The 22,503-nt window shown below is 46.0% G+C and overlaps 1 protein-coding gene across 2 annotated transcripts in view; it reads left to right on the top strand.

The window, feature by feature from the left end:
* gnb5b (guanine nucleotide binding protein (G protein), beta 5b) overlaps positions 1 to 22,503 on the top strand; it is a 102,082-nt gene that overhangs the window by 5,179 nt on the left and 74,400 nt on the right. For both annotated transcript variants that reach the window (XM_085968651.1, XM_085968652.1), the window contains exons 3-4: positions 835 to 946; positions 5,317 to 5,453. In XM_085968651.1, coding sequence (XP_085824777.1) covers positions 835 to 946; positions 5,317 to 5,453 — 249 coding nt within the window. The remainder of the gene's footprint in view (positions 1 to 834; positions 947 to 5,316; positions 5,454 to 22,503) is intronic.

Here is a 22,503-nt window from a genome sequence, read left to right as displayed (position 1 = left end):
GGGAGGGAAATTAAATCCTTCCAGGATAGAGAGGAGCTAATAAAACAATGAGATCACCCCCCACTCTGCCAGTTTAATAATTTCAAAAATCTGTGATAGAATGACACCATTAACTTTAATGGAATCTGCTCTGACTGGTCTGTTCTGGTTGCAGATTGCATGCCTGAATAATTTAGGAGTTTTGGGGTGGATGGGGTCGGGTCCATCTGCAGTTTGCAGCCTATAATTTACTGACTGCTCGAGCAATGCACTGGAAATGACAACTGAGAGCTGCGACTAGATGGGCAAACCTAACTCAAAATACTCCCTTTTGCACTTAAGAGAGTGACGGGAGAGCGATTTAATTTAATCTGTAAATCAGCACTTTTATTCTCGCAATCGAGATTTGGATTTGTTGGCCTGGAATGTACTGCATTTAGACATTTTGAACTGACGCGCTCCCACATTCCTGGACCAAATGCTGGCTCCCTGTGGAATAGGATCAGGCAGAAACCAACATAATTGCCAGATACAGCAGCTCGGCTGCAGCCTGTCGGATGTGACTGCTCTTCCCAAGCCCTGGTTTCCTAAAGCGAGCGGCTTGAATGGTTTATTTGTTATTTTGTGTGTGTGCTGGACCCTGGTCACTTGAGGAGAAGGAAATCTTTATATTGTGGAGGCTCTGCTGAATCTCAGTATCCTCCCACTGACGTCAGCCAGCCTCCATCTAACTGGCTGGGCTGCAGCCGCTGGTCCTGGGCATCTCCCCGGCTGACAACAAACCAAAATCCTCTGGTCTTTTTAATATATATTTTTTTGTTGTTGTTGGTTGTTTTTTTTTTGGGGTGTCGAAAGATGGCAACCGAGGGGCTGCAGGAAAACGAAACTGTGTCTTCGCTGAGGGACGAGGCAGAGACGCTCAAGGGTAAACTGGAGGAGGAGAGGGCAAAGCTCCATGATGTAGAACGTAAGTACAGCAAGAGAGGAGAGAGAGAGAGGGGGGGAAACCGGGGCCCAGAGTCTGTCCTCGGCTCAGTCTGAACATGGAGTCACTCTGTCTGTGGCTGTGATGGTGTGTGTGTGTGTTGCCAGCACTCTCCTTAATGGCCCCAGGCCACCAGAACAGCAAAGGGATTTATTTTGGAGATAGTGCATGTTGCTGTGTGCCACACACACACACACACACACACACACATAGATTTTTTTTAAATAACCAGTTTAACAAGCAATGTTAGAAGGTTCACAATGTAGCATTAGCAAATAAAACAACCGATCAATTAGTTGCACAGTGTGTCTGCTTCGAATGGGAGTAGCTGCCTGCTTTCGCCAGCTTCCCTGTGCCATTCATGTGAAAGATTTTCCAGGAATATGATTTCTTATAATTGGGCATATTTACGTCAGTTTCTATCAAGATAGCATTTTTTGTTGTTGTTGAATAAACTTCTTATATTTGAAGTGAGTTAGCAAAAACCATTTTAGGCTCACTGGTCCCACAGGTGTGAAAGAACCTTTTTCGCGAGACGCCAAGCTCACAAGATTTTCTCTGACCCAACCCCTGACACAGAAGCCAGTGCTTAAATGTAACTTCATTAAAAAAAAAATGAATGCAGGAACAGTGTCAGAATTATCATGCTTCAAAGAGCATTGGACACGTCTTACATTTATGCAGCGAGGTCTCTCGTTGTTAAACATGGGAACGCACCAGTATATGTCCACTATACCATATTTATATCAGCTGTCCTTCCCCTTGTCTTTCACCGTAACCATTTCTGGGGCTATTTGCGAGGGGGACGATTGTTCTGCTATCTCAAATACTAAATATGCTGGGATCAGCAAAATGGTCTTTTCTGATCCTACAATTCCTAAGTTCCCCTATCAGATGTATTAAATGGGTTGTTTCCCATCCTTTCTTTCCTTCAGGATCTGGCTCTGGAAGTAAAATATTAGGGTATTTACAAATCTGAATACCTGATCTGAATTACCAGCTCAGGATTTTTTCTGAGACCATCAAGGAATTTTGGCATATCCATTGCATTTATAGCTAATGGATGTTCATTTCCACACTGCCAGACATCAGATATGGACACTTCCTTTCACCATCTCAGAATCTGCTTGACAGTATCCAGGAACAATCAACAAATGATCTGCTGTTATCTTTCTTTTCATTCACTCATTAGATTACCAGAGATCAGCCTCTTCCTACTAGACTCTAAGTAGATCAGATAAACTAGCTCCCGGCCACATTTTTAAAAGGCATCAACTTCATCCCGTTGTCTGTGGCCCTAGGCCCAGGGACAAGGTACTGAATTTGGATGATCAGCCATGATCTCATTGAATGGCGGAGCAGGCTCGAGGGGCCGAATGGCCTACTCCTGCCCCTATCTTCTATGTTTCTAACACCTACCACTACAACAATGACAACATTGGAGAGATGAAGAAAATAGGCAGAGGGACATTTTGTGTGATTGCATCTGTATGCTGATATTGGGGGGAAAAAAGAGGGAGAATTTAAGTATTACAAATTAACATGAAGTATCAAATTTGGGTTTTCATTGTGCTTCTCCCCTAGTGGTTTACTAGCCCATTTGAAACAAGTCTTTGCCCTTTTGGAATTGTGAAAATCTTGGCTCTTCTCATAGACTATTGATTCCATCCTAACATCCAGTTATGTAGTGGATAATGGACCGTGGATTAAAATAACTTGTGACAGTAAAGACAGTAGCACGTCATCCTTGTGCTCTTGTGCTGGTTCATAGTGTTGCTAGAAGTATATTTGTGCGGCCTAACAACAAAGAGTGAATTATTTTCTCCAACAAATGTAACATTAAGAAGTTATTTGTTATTTTCACTGCTCCATTCCCACTCAGACCTCACCGTCCGCGGCCTCTTGCATTGTTCCACGGAAGCTCAGCGTAAGCTCGAGGAACAGCACCTCATCTTCCGATTAGGCACTTTACAGCCTTCCGGACTCAATATCGAGTTCAACAATTTCAGATCATAACCTCGGCCCCTATTACATTTTTACTTATATTTTTTATCCACACCTTTGGTTTGTGCCTTTTCCTTTTTCTCTCTCCCACATGGCAGCTGTCTCTCACTCTGCCAGCGCATTTCACACTTCATCTAGAGCCATCCTTTGTCTCTTTACCTGTCCTATTACCATCTTGTCTCGTCTTGAATATCTCTTAATGTCTCTTCACTTCCCTTTTCGTGGGGTTTCTGTGATTCTGTGTGATTTTCTTTCATCCCCCATTTCCCAGCCCCCAAACTGCCCTTTAATCTGTTTCATTTCCTGCCTTTTTTTCTCAGTTCTGACGAAGGGTTTCGACCTGAAACATTGACTCTATTTCTCTCTCCACGGATGTTGCCTGGCCTGCTGACTTTTTCCAGCATCTCCTGTTGTTATTTTGGATTTCCAGCATCCACAGTATTTTGCTATCGTATCTGTTATTTTATTGTGGTCTGGGCTGTGGTCAGAGCTGTCTCTGTGTTTTTGGCCCTGTGATGATAATGGGAGATAATAATGGCTTGTTGTAGAGAAGGTGGAAAGTCTAAACAACAAAGATGGAAATAAAATTTTCAAAAACATGCACTGGGCTGTATAAAATGTTTTCACTTTGACCTATTTGAATGAATGGGAATTGGGTATCTGTTACTGTGGTTTAGTTGTTGCAGGAAAGGGGGTCTTAAACTTCAATAGGCAAATGTAAGAAATCACACAACACCAGGTTATAGTCCAACAGCTTTATTTGAAATCACAAGCTTTCGGAGCGCTGCTCCTTCGTCAGGTGAAGTCAGGCAAAGCAGACTTTACTTGATTGGCATTTATAAGAAATCACTGATCAAAAGTACAGCACACTGGCTGCACAACCCCAACAGTTTCAGGAGAGGCAACTTACAAAATGAGAGACTCAGATCTGACATAGTTTGGGCCTGTGTGAAGAATTATCATGCACCTTTATCTAATGTGTTAGGTCTTCTATTGTACATTGAACTACATTCAGAATAGGACAAGATTTAATTTCCTAGTTTTTGTTTCAGGAGAGGGTACACACGAATATTTCTTTTTACTCATTCGCAGGCTGTGGGCGTCGCTGGCAAGCCTGACGTTCATTGCCCATCCTCGGTTACCCTGAGAAGCTGACGGTGGGCCTTCTTGAACCACTGCAATTCTTTGTAGCGGTTTGATACAACCTTGGGGCTTGCTTAGCCACTTCGGAGGGCAGTTAACAGTCCACCACGTTGATGTGGGACTGGAGTCACATATAGGCCCAGACCGGGTAAGGAGGGCAGGTTTCCTTCCCTCAAGGACATTCGTGAACCAGTTGGATTTTTACAACAATCCAACAGCTTCATGGTCACTCTTTCTGATACCAGCTTTTATTTCCAGAGTTCTTCTATTTTCTGTGTTCTGCAGTATTTAGCCTCTTTACTTTTCATTTGGGTGTTAAAATGTATATGGTGAAGGAAGATTAAATTGATGCCACGCATCCTCCTGAGTTTAACGTGTGGTCAGTCAGTGTGGAGGTGTGCTGCTTATATTTGGCACGGCAACAGTGAGGGTTACCATGATGGAGATACTTTTCACTATATGAACTGTCCACTTCAAATGGCATGGTATAAACCACTTTATAATCTCACACTTTTTGGAAAGGGTGCAGAGGAGGGCCCAGTTTAAAGCATCTTAGTTATCAAGATAGGCTAAAAGAGTTGGGACTCTACACTTTAGAGAAGCGTAGACTTAGGGGGGATCTGATTGAGGTTTATAAGATAATGAAGGGAATAGATTGTGTTCCAGTTGACAGTTTGTTCCAATTAAATAGGTGAGGGAGGACCAGAGGACACAGATTTAAGTTGTATAAAGCCAGATCTAGGTTAGATGTCAGGAGGTGGTTCTTTTCCCAGAGCATAGTGGATCACTGGAGAGGCTGCCGTCTCATGCAATGGATGCTGATTTGCTGAATTCCTTCAAGCGAGAGATGGACCAGTTTGTGGCTGGGGCGGAGATCACCTCTTATAGAAGGTGGGCACTGCAGGAAATTCAGGGCCAGGGTGATCTCCTGGACTAGTTTCAATCGCCTAGATGGATCGGAGAGGAATTTCCCAGATTTTTCTCACCAAATTGGCCTGGGTTTTTTCATCTGTTTTTCGCGCCTCCCAGAAGATCACATGGTTTCGGGTGGGGTGGAGAGTGTATATTTTGTGATACACAAGACATCACAATTGTGCAGGACAGGCTGGATGGACCAGAGGGTTTTTACCTGTCCGTCATTGTCCGTATGCCATGTCTGGGTTTTAAAAATCATCAAATATTCTTTTCTTTGCTGTCCTATCTAGTTCACCAGGTGGCTGAGCGAACAGAGGCTCTCGGACAGTTTGTGATGAAGACAAGACGGACTCTAAAAGGCCATGGAAACAAAGTGTTGTGCATGGACTGGTGCAGAGACAAGAGAAGAATTGTCAGTTCCTCCCAGGTTAGATTCATGTCGCCCAGTGCTGTTCATCCACCCACCATTTGATTGCCAGTGCATTATTGGAGATAATGGCACTGGCAACAGGCAAAGGTACATTTTAAACTGAGAGTACCCTCCATCCTCCTAGTAACAACTTGCCGGCCATAAAACCTGCCTCTGCTTTTGTCCTGAGAAGTCTCAAATGCAGCAAAGAAAAACAGTTATCTGTTGGCGAGGGAATGGTCTTGCTCCTAATTTTGGAGATAGTTCAAGAAAATATGCACTTATCTCTCTGTCCCCAATTTTTAGAGCAGCCTACGTTAAATTCTTTCCTACTTTTGATCATTTATATTTGTATATTTGCTGTTGAAGAAAATAATCTAATTTCAAATTTATGATTGGAATATTTGAATCACCTGAACTAAAGTTTGGAATTGAGACTGGAATGGATGATGCTCAGATGCTTGGATTACGGACAACTGTGGTTCTTTTACTATAAACACGGTGCAACCATTTCAGGGAACTCTTAATCATGGGTAGAAAAAAACTTTGCCCAGCCAAGTTTTAAAAACTTTATTATCTAGAAATGAGGAGCTTAAAAGGCACTCGAACACTGTCTATGATCGGTATACTTTAGCTTTATTTACACAATGCATTTTATAGCTTGTCTTGCTTGTATGAGGTAAGGAAATCTTTTCTCAGTCATGGCTTTCCAAAGTGTCCTGGGGCTTTTTGGGTACGTCACTATAATTTTCTTTATTCGTTTATGGGATGTGGGCATCGCTGGCAAGGCCAGCATTTATTGCCCATCCCTAATTGCCCTTGAGAAGGTGGTGGTGAGCCGCCTTCTTGAACCGCTGCAGTCCGTGTGGTGAAGGTACTCCCACAGTGCTGTTAGGGAGGGAGTTCCAGGATTTTGACCCAGCGACGATGAAGGATCGGCGATATACTTCTAAGTCAGGATGGTGTGTGACTTGGTGGGGGACCTTCAGGTGCTGGTGTTCCCATGCGCCTGCTGCCCTTGTCCTTTTAGGTGGAAGAGGTGGCGGGTTTGGGAGGTGCTGCCGAAGATGCCTTGGTGAGTTGCTGCAGTGCATCTTGTAGATGGTACACACTGCAGCCACAGTACGCCGGTGGTGGAGGGAGTGAATGTTTAAGGTGGTGGATGGGGTGCCAATCAAGCAGGCTGCTTTGTCCTTGATGGTGTCGAGCTTCTTGAGTGCTGTTGGAACTGCACTCATCCAGGCAAGTGGAGATTATTCCATCACACTCCTTACTTGTGCCTTGTAGATGGTGGAAATGCTTTGGGGAGTCAGGAGGTGAGATACTCACTGCAAAGTACCCAACTTCTGACCTGCTCTTGTTGCCACAGTATTTATGTGGCTGGTCCAGCTAAACCTTAGGTGAAGCCCGTAAGACGAATTGTAGCATTGGTTCAACATTACCAAAACTGCGAATAAGATTCGCTGTATCATATTTCCACCTTCATCCACGATTTTGTCTCCTCCCAGCCACCTGGCTTTATGAGCACCACTCCACAGCAACCCCAGCTCATGTAGAACTCTCCTACTCACACCCTATCCTGCACTATGTCTTGTTCGCCTATTACCCCTGTCCTCTGCTGCCTTCCCAACCCCACATTCATGTTAATCCTCATTTTCATTTACAAATCCCTTCATGGTCTTGCTCCACTTCTTTGCAACCTCCTCTCGCCATATTTCACAGCTTTGACTCTGGACTGCTCTGTACTCCTCCCGCCCCTGCCTCTACTCCACCGTTGGTGGCAGGGCCTTTATCCATCATGGCCCCATCCTTAGAACTCTTGCTAAATACTTGCACCTTGCTGCATCTTTCCCCACCTTCAAAAGCCTCCTCAAAACATAACTCTTCAGCCACACCTTACTTATTTCCCCTACCTCTGCTCCCAACTCCTGCTCTGTGTCCAGTCCCCCTTTGCGAAGTAGAATGTTTTGTATATTAAGGCTTTATCTAAGTACAAGTTGTTGTTTAATTCTTCAAACACAAATAATACAATATCTAATACTATTTATCCAAGTTTTCTAGTGGGTGACAATTATGGCATTTCCCTTAATTCTCTTCAAAATTAACATGTTTTAAACTTCTCCCACACCTATTGATTGACAGATAAGGAAGTAATCTACCTTCACATGAAGCATCATAAACAGGAATGTGCTGTAAATTGCTTCCAGTTTGGGTGGGGTGGGGTGGGGTGGGGGGGTGGAATTTAACCTTTAAAAAGACAGTACTGTTGTTTAATTCTGTGAAGTTGAAACATCTTTACTCTGAATGATGGACTGCCTCTTCATCTCCAGGGACCATAAACCTCTGTCTGTAACATTGTAAACAAAAAAGGCTGATACATGTTCCGGGGACACTTAATGGAACTTTCTTCGTCCCAGTGGTGTCGGTACCTTTTATTAAATTGGTTGAATTATTTTGTAACACTCGGAGCCATCTGGTACACGTACAAGTAGAACTCAAACTGTTAGGATGGAAGTCAGTGGCAGCTGTGAGGGATGGGGGAGGAGGTGATGCAAGTATGGTGAACAAGAATAGATGTGAGAGTAACGTGTCCAACAATACGATAGCAAAATACTGCAGATGCTGGAAATCCGAAATAACAACAGAAAATGCTGGAAAAACTCAGCAGGCCAGGCAACATCCGTGGAGAGAGAAACAGAGTCGACGTTTCAGGTCGAAAGCCTTTGTCAAGACTGAAAAAGCACAGGAAATGAAACAAATACCACAATACAGTACAATACAATTGTGTCCAATAATACCACAGTTTGGTCCAGTTGGAAAGAGCTACTTTTCTAGTTAACCCGTTCACTACATGCTGACATTGTTGTATTTCACTACAAGCACACCTCCATTTAACGTTTCTCCAGATTTAGAAATGAAGTGGGTGTGACGTTGACCACATTTAACGTTAATTGGGCCAGTATGCTACTGTGCGTAAAGATTGTTGAGTGGTTTGCAATGTTGGGCTGTGCATTTCCGCCATTTTTAAATTACACGTTGGTCACAGGCTATTGATTGTTGAGGAGCCATTGCCTTAATGGCGGAGAAGGGAGAAGAGCCCCTTGTTCATTGGTCGTGGTGATTATCATGCACAAGTGATGTGATGGTGATTTTGCAACATTGCGAATTGCGTCATTGTAGGACAAGCAAATGAAAAGGGGCCGTACCATTTATTTTGAGAAAACATGGTGGAGGGCCAAGCCCCATAGTGCAGGACATCAACAAGGTTGAAAAATGTAGGGTAGAAGATGGGACAAATCACTGAAAGTATAATGCTGTTCATTATGTGAGGCACTTGCCAGGGTAGTGGATGGTGTGTGGCCCTATCCCCTGCTTTAGTTGTGTGTTTGACTCCCGAGGAAAGCTAGCTCCCTATCCTGACGATCAATAACCATGGGTTTCTGGTTGGACAGCATTCCACAAGCAGATTTATAACTGGTGTATGGAAGCGATGTTGTATCTATCACTGGAATACCCTAACTTTGAGGTTTATATGTAATATTTTGTTTTCTTTACATTAGCTTGACGTACCTTCACTGAAAAATGTAACGCAGCACTGGTTTCACAGAAATGAGGGAAAGGGCACTGGCATTTTGCATAAATGCAGTTAAGCAGCATAATCCCATTAGCTCTCTTTGAACAAGCTGCACTCCAGATGGCATTAACTAAGTTTATATTTGTGCTGCCACCTTCCATTTTTGTTTTGTTCAAACAATAAAAATGCTTCCGCTGTGCAGTATTTTGCAATAATGAATACAATAAAGTCACCAAAACGAAGGGGAATAGATTATCAGGAGAAAGCAACATTTATTGATTGGAACAATGCATCATCTTTCGAGTTTGTCTAATAAACTGCCGAGTGAAAGGGAAACCTTATCATTGACCCTCTATGTAGAACCCAAAACCATTCAACTTAGCCTCAAGCTCTAACATTGGCCCGTATTTTGCGGTAAGAATAACGGTGAGGCTGTCAGCACTTGGATCAATGGTTTGTATCCTGGAGCACAAGGCAGGAGATTTGTGAGGTGTTGACAATGATTGTAAGAGAGCGGATGAACATTGCGGAGGTACCAGTGAACTGGAAACAGGCTAATGTGGTGCCTGTTTGCAGAAGGGGCGAGCATTCAGATGCAGGGAACTACAGATCCATTAGTCTTATTTCAATGTAAGATAATGGGATCGATTATCAGGAGTAAACTTAAGGACTACCTGTATAATAATAATATAGTAAACAGCAGTCAGCTTGTATTCAGAAGAGGAAGACCCTGACTGATCAATCACCTTGACTTTTTAGAAGAAGTGGCATTCCACGTGGAGTGTGAACTATTTTGAATTAGGCCAACAGAGTGCCACTGGCATTTGTCCAATGCCACCAAGTGCCCTCATCAAGAGGAGGGCACCACTAATACAAATGACTCGCAGATCAAGAGTGTGCAGGCAGAAGGGAATGGGTGATCACCAGACAGAAGAGGAGGACCAGGCAGGTAGTGTAGGAGTCCCCCGAGTGCATCTCGCTCTCCAACCAGTATTCGGTTCTGAGTACTGGTGAGGGCGATGGTTCCTCTGGGAAGCATAGCCAGAGCCAAGTCTGCGGCACCATGGGTGGCTCAGCTGTACAGTGGGTGGGGAGGAAGAAGAGTGGGAAAGCAATAGTGGTGGGGGATTCGATAGGGCTGCCTTGAGGATGAGTTCATTGAGTGTATTAGGGATGGGTTTCTTGAGCAGTATGTAACTGAACCGACCAGGGGGCAAGCAACCTTAGATCTGGTCCTGTGTAACGAGACAGGATTAATTAAAAATGTCCTAGTAAAGGATCCCCTTGGAATGAGTGACCATAACATGGTTGAATTCCATATTCAATTAGAGGGTGAGAAGGTTGGATCTCAAACAAGCGTGCTAAGCTTGAATAAAGGAGACTATGAAGGTATGAGAGCGGAATTGAGTAGAGTGGATTGGGAAAATAGATTAAAGTGTAAGACGATACATGATCAGTGGTGTACATTTAAGGAGTTATTTTACAACTTCCAAAAAATATATATTCCACTGAGAAGAAAAGGGTGTAAAAGAAAAGACAGCCATCCGTGGCTAAGTAAAGAAATTAAGGATAGTATTCGACTAAAAACAAGGGCATATAAGGTAGCCAAATCTAGTGGGAGGATAGAGGATTGGGAAAACTTTAAAAGACAGCAAAAAGTAACAAAAAGATTGATTAAGAAAGGGAAGATAGATTATGAAAGTAAATTAGCAAAAAATATAAAAACAGATAGTAAGAGTTTTTATAGTTATATAAAAAGAAAAAGAGTGGCTAAAGTAAATGTTGGTCCCTTAGAGGATGAGACCGGGAAATTAATGGTGGGAAATATGGAGATGGCAAAAACACTGAATGAATATTTTGTATCAGTCTTTACAGTAGAAGACACTAAGAATATCCCAACACTGGACAAACAGGGGGCTATGGGGGGGAGGAGCTAAACACGATCAAAATCACTAAGGAAGTGGTACTCGGTAAAATAATGGGACCCAAGGCAGATAAATCACCTGGACCTGATGGCTTACATCCTAGGGTCTTGAGGGAAGTGACGGTAGGGATTGTGGATGCATTGGTAATAATTTTCCAAAACTCCCTGGAATCAGCAAAGGTCCCGGCAGACTGGAAAACTGCTAATGTAACGCCCTTATTTAAAAAGGGCAGTAGACAGAAGGCTGGAAACTATAGACCAGTTAGCCTAACATCTGTGGTAGGTAAAATATTGGAGTCCATTATTAAGGAGACAGTAACAGGACATTTGGATAATCATAATTTAATAGGACAAAGTCAGCATGGTTTTATGAAGGGGAAGTCATGTTTGACAAATTTGCTGGAGTTCTTTGAGGAAGTAACATATAGGGTGGATAAAGGGGAACCAGTGGACGTAGTGTATTTAGACTTCCAAAAGGCATTTGACAAGGTGCCACACAAAAGATTATTGCTTAAGATAAAAAATCACGGGATTGGGGGTAATATTCTGGCATGGATAGAGGATTGGCTATCTAACAGAAGGCAGAGAGTTGGGATAAATGGTTCATTCTCAGACTGGCAATCAGTAACTAGTGGTGTTCCACAGGGGTCAGTGCTGGGTCCCCAACACTTTACAATCTATATTAACGATTTGGAGGAGGGGACCGAGTGTAACATATCAAAGTTTGCAGATGATACTAAGATGGGAGGGAAAGTAGTGAGTGAGGAGGACATAAAAAAACCTGCAAGGGGACATAGACAGGCTAAGTAAGTGGGCAGAGATTTGGCAGATGGAATACAATACTGGAAAGTGTGAGGTTATGCACTTTGGCAGGAAAAATCGTAGAGCAAGTTATTATCTTAATGGCAAGAAACTGGAAAGTACTGAAGTACAAAGGGATCTGGGGGTCCTGGTGCACGAAACTCAAAAGGTTAGTATGCAGGTGCAGCAAGTGATTAAGAAGGCCAATGGAATGTTGGCTTTCATTGCTAGGGGGATAGAATATAAAAATAGGGAGGTATTGCTTCAGTTGTACAAGGTATTGGTGAGACCGCACCTGGAATAATGCATACAGTTTTGGTGTCCATACTTAAGAAAAGACATACTTGCTCTCGAGTCAGTACAAATAAGGTTCACTCGGTTAATCCCGGGGATGAGGGGATGGACATATGAGGAGAGGTTGAGTAGATTGGGACTCTACTCATTGGAGTTCAGAAGAATGACGATCTTATTGAAACATATAAGATTGTGAAGGGGTTGGATCGGGTGGATGCGGGGAGGATGTTCCCGATGATGGGTGAAACTAGAACTAGGGGGCATAGTCTTAGAATAAGGGGCTGCTCTTTCAAAACTGAGATGAGGAGGAGCTACTTCACTCAGAGGGTGGTAGGTCCATGGACTATGCTGCCCCAAAAAGCTGTAGAAGCTACATCATTACATAAATTTAAAACAGAAATAGACAGTTTCCTAGAAGTAAAGGGAATAAAGGGTTATGGGGAACGGGCAGGAATTTGGACATGAGTCTAGGTTCGGATTGGTCATGGCCCTGTGGGTAGCGGAGCGGGCCCAGGGGCCATGTAGCCTGATCCTGCTCCTATTTCGTGTGTCTAATTCTGTTAGATTCAGGAGATGGTTCAGTGATAGTAGATTGGCGGTTAGGATCAGATCAGCCATGATATTATTGAATGGCGGAGCAGGCTCGAGGGGCCGATTGGCCTACTCCTGCTCCTATTTCTTATGTTCTTATGTCCTTATGTTCTTAGGGGAGCAGACAGGCGTTTCTGCGGCCGCAGTCATGATTCCAGGATGGTATGTTGCCTCCCTGGTGCCAGGGTCAAGGATGACACCGAGCGGCTGCAGAACATTCTGAGGTGGGAGGGTGAACAACCAGAGGTCGTGGCCCATATCGTTATCAACAACATAGGTAGAAAGAAGGATGAGGTCCTGCAGGCAGATTTCAGGGAGCTAGGAAAGAGATTAAAAAGCAGGACCTCAAAGGTAGTAATCTCCGGATTACTCCCGGTGCCACGCATTAGTGAGTATAGAAATAGGAGGATAGCGCAGATGAATGCGTGGCTGGAGAGATGGTGCAGGAGGAAGGGCTTCAGATTCCTGGGGCATTGGGACCGGTTCTGGGGGAGGTGGGACCTGTACAGACCAGACGGGTGGCACCTCAACAGGGCCAGAACCAATATCCTTGCATGAAGGTTTGCTAGTGCTATTGGGGAGGGTTTAATCTAAGTTGACAGGGGGATGGGCACCAAGATGTAACATTAGAAAGAGGAAATAAAGTGCTCAAAGGATTGGGAGAGGCAGAGACCACTAAAGTAAGAAATAGTAAGGTATTGGGGGGTCAAACTAAGAAAGACAGGATGGTCTAAGGTGGGTTTACAGTGTACGTATGTGAACGCACGAAGCATAGTAAACAAGGTAAGTGAGCGGCAGGCACAATAGCCACATGGGAATATGATGTTGTGGCAATAACTGAGACCTGGCTCAAAAAAGGTCAGGATTGGTTATTAATATTCCTGGTTATGAAGTGTTCAGGAAAGGAAAGATAGGCGGTGGTGTGGCAATATTGGTCAAGGAGAATGTTACAGTGCTGGAGAGGGAGGATGTCCTGGAGGGGGCAAGGACAGAATCTATATAGCTAGAGTTAAGAAATAATAGAGGTGCCATTACACTACTAGATGTATTCTATAGACCATCAAATAGTGGGAAAGATATGGAGGAGTAAATTTGCAGAGAAATTACAGAGGTGCAAGAACTATAGAGTAGTAATAATGGGGGACTTCAACTATCCTGATATAGACTGGGATCGTAATAGTGTTAAGGGAAGAATTTCTGAAGTTTGTTCAGGAGAACTTTCTTGGTCAGTATGTTTCCAGTCCAACGAGGAAGGAGGCATTGCTGGATCTGGTTCTGGGGAATGAGGCGGGTCAAGTGGAGCAAGTGTCAGTAGGGGAACATTTAGGGAACAGTGATCATAGTATCATAAGGTTTAGATTAGTTATGGAAAAGGACAGGGAGCAATCTAGAGTAAAAATGTTTAACTGGGGAAAGGCCAATTTCAGTGGGATGAGAATGGATCTGGCCCGGGTAAATTGGAATCAAAGATTGGCAGGAAAACTGTAATGGAACAATGGGCTGCCTTTAAAGAGGAAATAGTTCGGGTACAGTCGAGGTACATTCCCACGAGGGGGAAAGGTCGGGCAACTAAAGTCAGGGCTCCCTGGATGACGAAAGAGATAGAGAGTAAGATGAAGCAGAAAAAGAGTGTGTATGAGAGATGTCAGGTCGAGAATACATCTGAGAATCCGGCTACATATAGAAAGGTCAGAGGAGAAGTGAAAAAGAAAATAAGAGGGGCAAAGAGAGGGTATGAGAATAGAATAGCAGCCAACATAAAAGGTAATCCAAAAGTCTTCTATAGACATATAAATAGTAAAAGGGTAGTAAGAGGCGGGGTGGGGCTGATTAGGGACCAAAAAGGAGACCTATGCATGGAGGCAGAGGGTATGGCTGAGGTACTAAATGAATACTTTGCATCTGTCTTCACCAAGGAAGAGGATGCTGCCATAGACATAGTAAAGGAGGAGGTAGTGGAGATACTTGATAGGATAAAAATTGATAAAGAGGAGGTATTAGAAAGACTGGCTGTACTTAAAGTAGATAAATCACCAGGAGCGGATGGGATGCATCCTAGGACGCTGAGGGAATTGAGGGAGGAGATTGCAGAGGTACTCGTCATAATATTCCAATCCTCCATAGATACGGGGGTGGTGCCAGAGGACTAGAGAATTGTAAATGTTACACCATTGTTCAAAAAAGGGTGTAAAGATAAACCCAGCAACTACAGGCCAGTCAGTTTGACCTCGATAGTGGGGAAGCTTTTAGAAACAGTAATCAGGGACAAAATTAACAGTCACTTAGATAAGTGTGGATTAATTAAGGAACGCCAGCACGGATTTGTTAAATCGTGTTTAACTAACTTGATCGAGTTTTTTGATGAGGTAACAGAGAGGGTTGATGAGGGCAATGCGGTTGACGTACATGGATTTCCAAAAGGCGTTCAACAAAGTGCCACATAAGAGGCTTGCCCGCAAAGTTGAAGCCTATGGAATAAAAAGGACAGTGACAGCATGGATACGGAATTGGCTAAGTGATAGGAAACAGAGGGTAGTGCTGAATGGTTGTTTTTCGGATTGGGGTAAGATATACAGTGGTGTTCCCCAGGGGTTGGTACTAGGACCACTGCTTTTCTTGATATATATTAATGACTTGGACATGGGCGTACAGGGCACAATTTCAAAATTGGAACTATAGTGAACAGTGAGGAGGAAAGTGATAGACTTCAAGAGGACATAGACAGGCTAGTGGAATGGGCGGTCACATGGCAGATGAAATTTAACTCAGAGAAGTGTGAAGTGATACATTTTGGTAGAAAGAATGAGGAGAGGAAATATAAACTAAAGGTTACAATCCTGAAGGGGGTGCATGAACAGACCTGGGGGTATATGTGCACAAATCGTTGAAGGTGGCAGGGCAGGTTGAGAAAGCAGTTAAAAAAGCTTATGGGATCCTGGGCTTCATGAATAGAGGTATAGAGTACAAAAGGTGGAAATTATGATGAACATGTATAAAACACTGGTTTGGCCTCAACTGGATTATTGTGTCCAATTCTGGGCACCGCACTTTAGGAAGGATGTGAAGGCCTTAGAGAGGGTGCAGAAAAGATTCACGAGAATAATTCCAGGGATGAGGGACTTCAGTTATGTGGATAGACTGGAGAAGCTGGGGTGGTTCTCCTTAGAGCAGAGAAGATTAAGAGGAGATTTGATAGAGGTGTTCAAAATCATGAGGGGTCTGGACAGAGTAGAGAGATAGAAACTGTTCCCATTGGCGGAAGGGTCGAGAACCAGAGGACACAGATTTAAGGTGATTGGCAAAAGAACTAAAGGCGACGTTAGAAAACAAATTTTTACGCAGCAAGTGGTTAAGATCTGAAATGTACTGCCTGAAAGGGTGATGGGGGCAGATTCAATCACGGCTTTCAAAAGGGAGTCGGATAAGTATCTGAAGGAAAGAAATCTGCAGGGCTACGGGGAAAGTGCGGGGGAGTGGGACCAGCTGAAGTGTTCTTGCAGAGAGCCGGCACGGGCTCGACGGACCGAATGGCCGCCTTCCGGCTGTAACCATTCTACGATTCTCTGATTCTATGACTCCGTCAAACTTAAATGTTTACAGTTAAATCCTGGTCTGGTTTCCTTCATCAATGCTACAGGTGGTGTCTAACAGTGCCCACTGGTTGCAGAAGGCTTCAGACATACCACTGGACACATCATGATCTCTTTCTATGGCCACCCAGTTGCACATAAGGTCTAGAGAAAGCGGCAAACTGTCGGGGGAGACCCCCCACCCCCCCACCCCTTGTCCACAGATCTTGTGCATCCTGGACCTGTGAATGGTGGTTGTAGTCAAGCCCAGGAACAGATCCACCAGATGGACTGTGAACATTTCCCTTATAAGAGCAGGGAGGTTATGCTTGAACTGTATAAAACACTAGTACAGTTCTGGTCACCACATTACAGGAAGGATGTGATTGCGCTAGAGAGGGTGCAGAGGAGATTTACGAGGATGTTGCCTGGGCTGGAGAATTTTAGCTATGAGAAAAGATTGGATAGGCTGGGGTTGTTTTCTTTGGAACAGAGTTGACCGAGGGGAGATTTAGTTGTGGTGTATAACATTATAAGGTGCCTAGATAGAGTGGATAGGAAGGACCTATTTCCCTTAGCAGAGAGGCCAATAACCAGGGGGCTTAGATTTAAAGTAATTGGTAGCATGATTAGAGGGGAGTTGAGGAGAACTTTCTTCACCCAGAGGGTGGGGAGGGTCTGGAACGCAGAAAAATCGCAGATGGAATTTAGCAGACAAGTGTTGCATGTAGGAAGAAAAATGGGGAAGATACATACTGCATGAATGTTATTGAAATAGCTATGCATGAAATTGAAAGGTTTTAGTAGATTCAACACTCAGCATATCGATATCAGCCGTCACGTAGCCCAAACAATAGAATATTAGTTAGAGGAAGTCATGCTCAAACTGCATAGTCACACACTTGCATTTATATAGCACCTTTCACAATTTTAGGACATCCCAAAACACTTTACAGCCAATGAAGTACAGTTGTAATGTAGGAAACACGGCAGCCAATTTGCACACAGCAAGATCCCACAAACAGCAATGTGATAACGACCAGAAAATCTGTTTTTGGTTGAGGGAGAAATATTGGCCAGGCACCAGGTAGAACTCCCTCAATACTGCATTGGCATGTCAGCCTGGATTATGTACTCAGGTGTCTGGAGGGGGATTTGAACCCACAACTTTCTGACTCAGAGGCAAGAGTGGTACCTACTTAGCCACAGCTGCCACTAGTCAGACTAGAACTGTATCTACTTCTGGTCACTGAGATACAAAGGAGGCATTCAAAACAGTGGCATCATTTACAGAAAAGCCATGAAGTTGATCTCTAATTTTAAAGGTCTGAGTTATGAGAGTAGGCCTGTTCCTGTGCCTGGGGCGAGTACAGTGAATACAGGAGGATTTGGCAGGGAAGAGCGCATGCCCCTAACAAAGGCCGTCTGACTTTCTATCCATTCGTTTAAATGGATGAAGTATCGGGAGGTTCCGTTATGGCCGTGCGCTTCCCCCGACCGATTTCTGATATCCATGTGATTCAGAAGCCCCAGACACAGGGTCGGGACAACCTGCCCGTAGACTTTTCAGCCTTGAAAAGAGACTGAGAGCTGCTCTCCCAGAGAAATGAGAGAGTAAGCAGGAAGGAACAGGCAAATCCAGAATATTGCTTCAAATTAGGACAAGGAGACAGTGCGGACAATTTTAAACTAACCCGCCCAGAGCCAATGGAGAATATTATTGGGTGGACTGTTTCACCTGATCCTGTGGGTGTTCCGCCCGATGCGTTAGATTAAAATTACCCCCCAGTGTTTCAGACTAGTCAAGATCAAGTTTAGGACTGATGTTAGGAAGTTCTTCTTCACACAAAGGGTGATAACACACGGAATTAACTTCCAGGTACAGCAGTGGATGTTAAATCCCTGGAGTCTTTTAAGTAATTTTGTGCTTGTAGCAACCATTCTACATTGCTGCTTCGGCCCGTGGACATCAGAATGCCCTGCTATATAAAATATATACAGTACTTGAATAACTATTGATATTGTAGCACAGCTCATACTGGAGGATCGTCCCCAAACACAGTCTTACCCTTTCAACAACCTGCCTGCCTGTCTGTTACAGTGCTCCACCTGCCCTCTGTTACAGTGCTCCACCTGCCCTCTGTTACAGTGCTCCACCTGCCTGCCCCCTGTTACAGTGCTCCACCTGCCCTCTGTTACAGTGCTCCACCTGCCCTCTGTTACAGTGCTCCACCTGCCTGCCCTCTGTTACAGTGCTCCACCTGCCCTCTGTTACAGTGCTCCACCTGCCCTCTGTTACAGTGCTCCACCTGCCCCCTGTTACAGTGCTCCACCTGTCTGCCCCCTGTTACAGTGCTCCACCTGCCCCCTGTTACAGTGCTCCACCTGTCTGCCCCCTGTTACAGTGCTCCACCTGCCCTCTGTTACAGTGCTCCACCTGCCCTCTGTTACAGTGCTCCACCTGCCTGCCCTCTGTTACAGTGCTCCACCTGCCCTCTGTTACAGTGCTCCACCGACCTGCCCTCTGTTACAGTGCTCCACCTGCCCTCTGTTACAGTGCTCCACCTGCCCTCTGTTACAGTGCTCCACCTGCCTGCCCTCTGTTACAGTGCTCCACCTGCCCTCTGTTACAGTGCTCCACCTACCTGCCCTCTGTTACAGTGCTCCACCTGCCCTCTGTTACAGTGCTCCACCTGCCCTCTGTTACAGTGCTCCACCTGCCCTCTGTTACAGTGCTCCACCTGCCCTCTGTTACAGTGCTCCACCTGCCCTCTGTTACAGTGCTCCACCTGCCCTCTGTTACAGTGCTCCACCTGCCCTCTGTTACAGTGCTCCACCTGCCCTCTGTTACAGTGCTCCACCTGCCCTCTGTTACAGTGCTCCACCTGCCCTCTGTTACAGTGCTCCACCTACCTGCCCTCTGTTACAGTGCTCCACCTGCCCTCTGTTACAGTGCTCCACCTGCCCTCTGTTACAGTGCTCCACCTGCCCTCTGTTACAGTGCTCCACCTACCTGCCCTCTGTTACAGTGCTCCACCTGCCCTCTGTTACAGTGCTCCACCTGCCTGCCCTCTGTTACAGTGCTCCGCCTGCCCTCTGTTACAGTGCTCCACCTGCCTGCCCTCTGTTACAGTGCTCCACCTGCCCTCTGTTACAGTGCTCCACCTGCCTGCCCTCTGTTACAGTGCTCCACCTGCCTGCCTCTGTTACAGTGCTCCACCTGCCCTCTGTTACAGTGCTCCACCTGCCTGCCTCTGTTACAGTGCTCCACCTCCTGCCCTCTGTTACAGTGCTCCACCTACCTGCCTCTGTTACAGTGCTCCACCTGCTTGCCTCTGTTACAGTGCTCTACCTGCCCTCTGTTACAGTGCTCCACCTGCCCTCTGTTACAGTGCTCCACCTGCCCTCTGTTACAGTGCTCCACCGACCTGCCCTCTGTTACAGTGCTCCACCTGCCCTCTGTTACAGTGCTCCACCTGCCCTCTGTTACAGTGCTCCACCTGCCTGCCCTCTGTTACAGTGCTCCACCTGCCCTCTGTTACAGTGCTCCACCTACCTGCCCTCTGTTACAGTGCTCCACCTGCCCTCTGTTACAGTGCTCCACCTGCCCTCTGTTACAGTGCTCCACCTGCCCTCTGTTACAGTGCTCCACCTGCCCTCTGTTACAGTGCTCCACCTGCCCTCTGTTACAGTGCTCCACCTGCCCTCTGTTACAGTGCTCCACCTGCCCTCTGTTACAGTGCTCCACCTGCCCTCTGTTACAGTGCTCCACCTACCTGCCCTCTGTTACAGTGCTCCACCTGCCCTCTGTTACAGTGCTCCACCTGCCCTCTGTTACAGTGCTCCACCTGCCCTCTGTTACAGTGCTCCACCTACCTGCCCTCTGTTACAGTGCTCCACCTGCCCTCTGTTACAGTGCTCCACCTGCCTGCCCTCTGTTACAGTGCTCCGCCTGCCCTCTGTTACAGTGCTCCACCTGCCTGCCCTCTGTTACAGTGCTCCACCTGCCCTCTGTTACAGTGCTCCACCTGCCTGCCCTCTGTTACAGTGCTCCACCTGCCTGCCTCTGTTACAGTGCTCCACCTGCCCTCTGTTACAGTGCTCCACCTGCCTGCCTCTGTTACAGTGCTCCACCTCCTGCCCTCTGTTACAGTGCTCCACCTACCTGCCTCTGTTACAGTGCTCCACCTGCTTGCCTCTGTTACAGTGCTCTACCTGCCCTCTGTTACAGTGCTCCACCTGCCCTCTGTTACAGTGCTCCACCTGCCCTCTGTTACAGTGCTCCACCGACCTGCCCTCTGTTACAGTGCTCCACCTGCCCTCTGTTACAGTGCTCCACCTGCCCTCTGTTACAGTGCTCCACCTGCCTGCCCTCTGTTACAGTGCTCCACCTGCCCTCTGTTACAGTGCTCCACCTACCTGCCCTCTGTTACAGTGCTCCACCTGCCCTCTGTTACAGTGCTCCACCTGCCCTCTGTTACAGTGCTCCACCTGCCCTCTGTTACAGTGCTCCACCTGCCCTCTGTTACAGTGCTCCACCTGCCCTCTGTTACAGTGCTCCACCTGCCCTCTGTTACAGTGCTCCACCTGCCCTCTGTTACAGTGCTCCACCTGCCCTCTGTTACAGTGCTCCACCTGCCCTCTGTTACAGTGCTCCACCTGCCCTCTGTTACAGTGCTCCACCTACCTGCCCTCTGTTACAGTGCTCCACCTGCCCTCTGTTACAGTGCTCCACCTGCCCTCTGTTACAGTGCTCCACCTGCCCTCTGTTACAGTGCTCCACCTACCTGCCCTCTGTTACAGTGCTCCACCTGCCCTCTGTTACAGTGCTCCACCTGCCTGCCCTCTGTTACAGTGCTCCGCCTGCCCTCTGTTACAGTGCTCCACCTGCCTGCCCTCTGTTACAGTGCTCCACCTGCCCTCTGTTACAGTGCTCCACCTGCCTGCCCTCTGTTACAGTGCTCCACCTGCCTGCCTCTGTTACAGTGCTCCACCTGCCCTCTGTTACAGTGCTCCACCTGCCTGCCTCTGTTACAGTGCTCCACCTCCTGCCCTCTGTTACAGTGCTCCACCTACCTGCCTCTGTTACAGTGCTCCACCTGCTTGCCTCTGTTACAGTGCTCTACCTGCCCTCTGTTACAGTGCTCCACCTGCCCTCTGTTACAGTGCTCCACCTGCCTGTCTGTTACAGCTCAGAGCTCCAGCCTGTCTGGCTCAAGCCCATGTGGTGTTCCAGCTTCCCCTTAATTGCAGTAAAGTTCGAGAAGCAAATCTATTGTCTCACCCAGTGCTCTTTCCCCCTCCGCCCCCCCCCCACCCCCGAGAGAAGGATTCATTCGATTTCATTGCTGCCAGACTCGGATTATCAAATTGTAGGTTTTCCAGATGATGAAGCGTTCAAAAGGAAATTTATATTTGCAGTTTATTCAAAATTGAAGAGGGCAGAAAAGAAAATGCCAATTCACTGAGTCAAATGAAGCGCATTGACTGTAGTTAACAGCGACAGCCTCCCACTGGGCACCTATTGGGGTTCCAGCATTGCGGCAGAAGTCATGAAATTCCATTCAGTGTTTTTGCACCTGTTCCAGCCAGGCCCCAGAGAGCTGCGACATCTGTCAAGAGAACCAAACACGAAGCCTCCCTGTAGAACAGACGGAAGCTCATTTGTTTTATTAACATCACATATATGAAGTAGCCACTTCAGAGAGAGAATTAAAGAGGGCCCAATTTCCATTATCATTTGTATGCATCTGCTTAGATTTCTCTAATCTTGTTTTAAAAAAAAAACCCAAGTATAAGCAATTAAAATGGAGAGTTATTCATTCATTAACCCGCCCACCCCCCCCCCAATAGGTGCCAGCAGACCATTGTTGCCTGACCCAAGTGACCATCCTTCATGTGGGAGCCTGTACAAGAAGTGCTTCCCCCGACGGGAAATAATGGGCTAAGCCCCCTGCCCCGTGACGTCCCACAATGCAGTCCCTGTGAGCACTGCTCCCCATAGTGTTGTATCTATGCTTTAATGCATTCAATCAAGCATGTAGATATGTCAAATTAAATCAGAGTCAGGCAGACAGGCTTATAACTGTGATCTTTACTTTATTCCTAAAATGGCTGACTGCAGCTTTCCCGGGTAATTCCCATAATGCAATGCACATTACATTACCGTATTAACTGGTGTTAAACTCGCACATTACATTACCGTATTAACCGGTGTCAAACTCGCAATCAATACACGACACATAGGGAGCACCAGATCGTAGAATCACCTCAATAGTGACTGTCGGAGGGCTATTCTGACAAGGTGGGCATCAC

Source organism: Somniosus microcephalus, chromosome 27 (genome assembly GCF_052327205.1).
Source record: "Somniosus microcephalus isolate GS21.2 chromosome 27, FLI_Smic_1.0, whole genome shotgun sequence".
Taxonomy (NCBI): Eukaryota; Metazoa; Chordata; class Chondrichthyes; order Squaliformes; family Somniosidae; genus Somniosus; species Somniosus microcephalus.
Note: the sequence above shows the minus strand (reverse complement) of the source record. Positions and strands in the feature narration are given on the sequence as shown.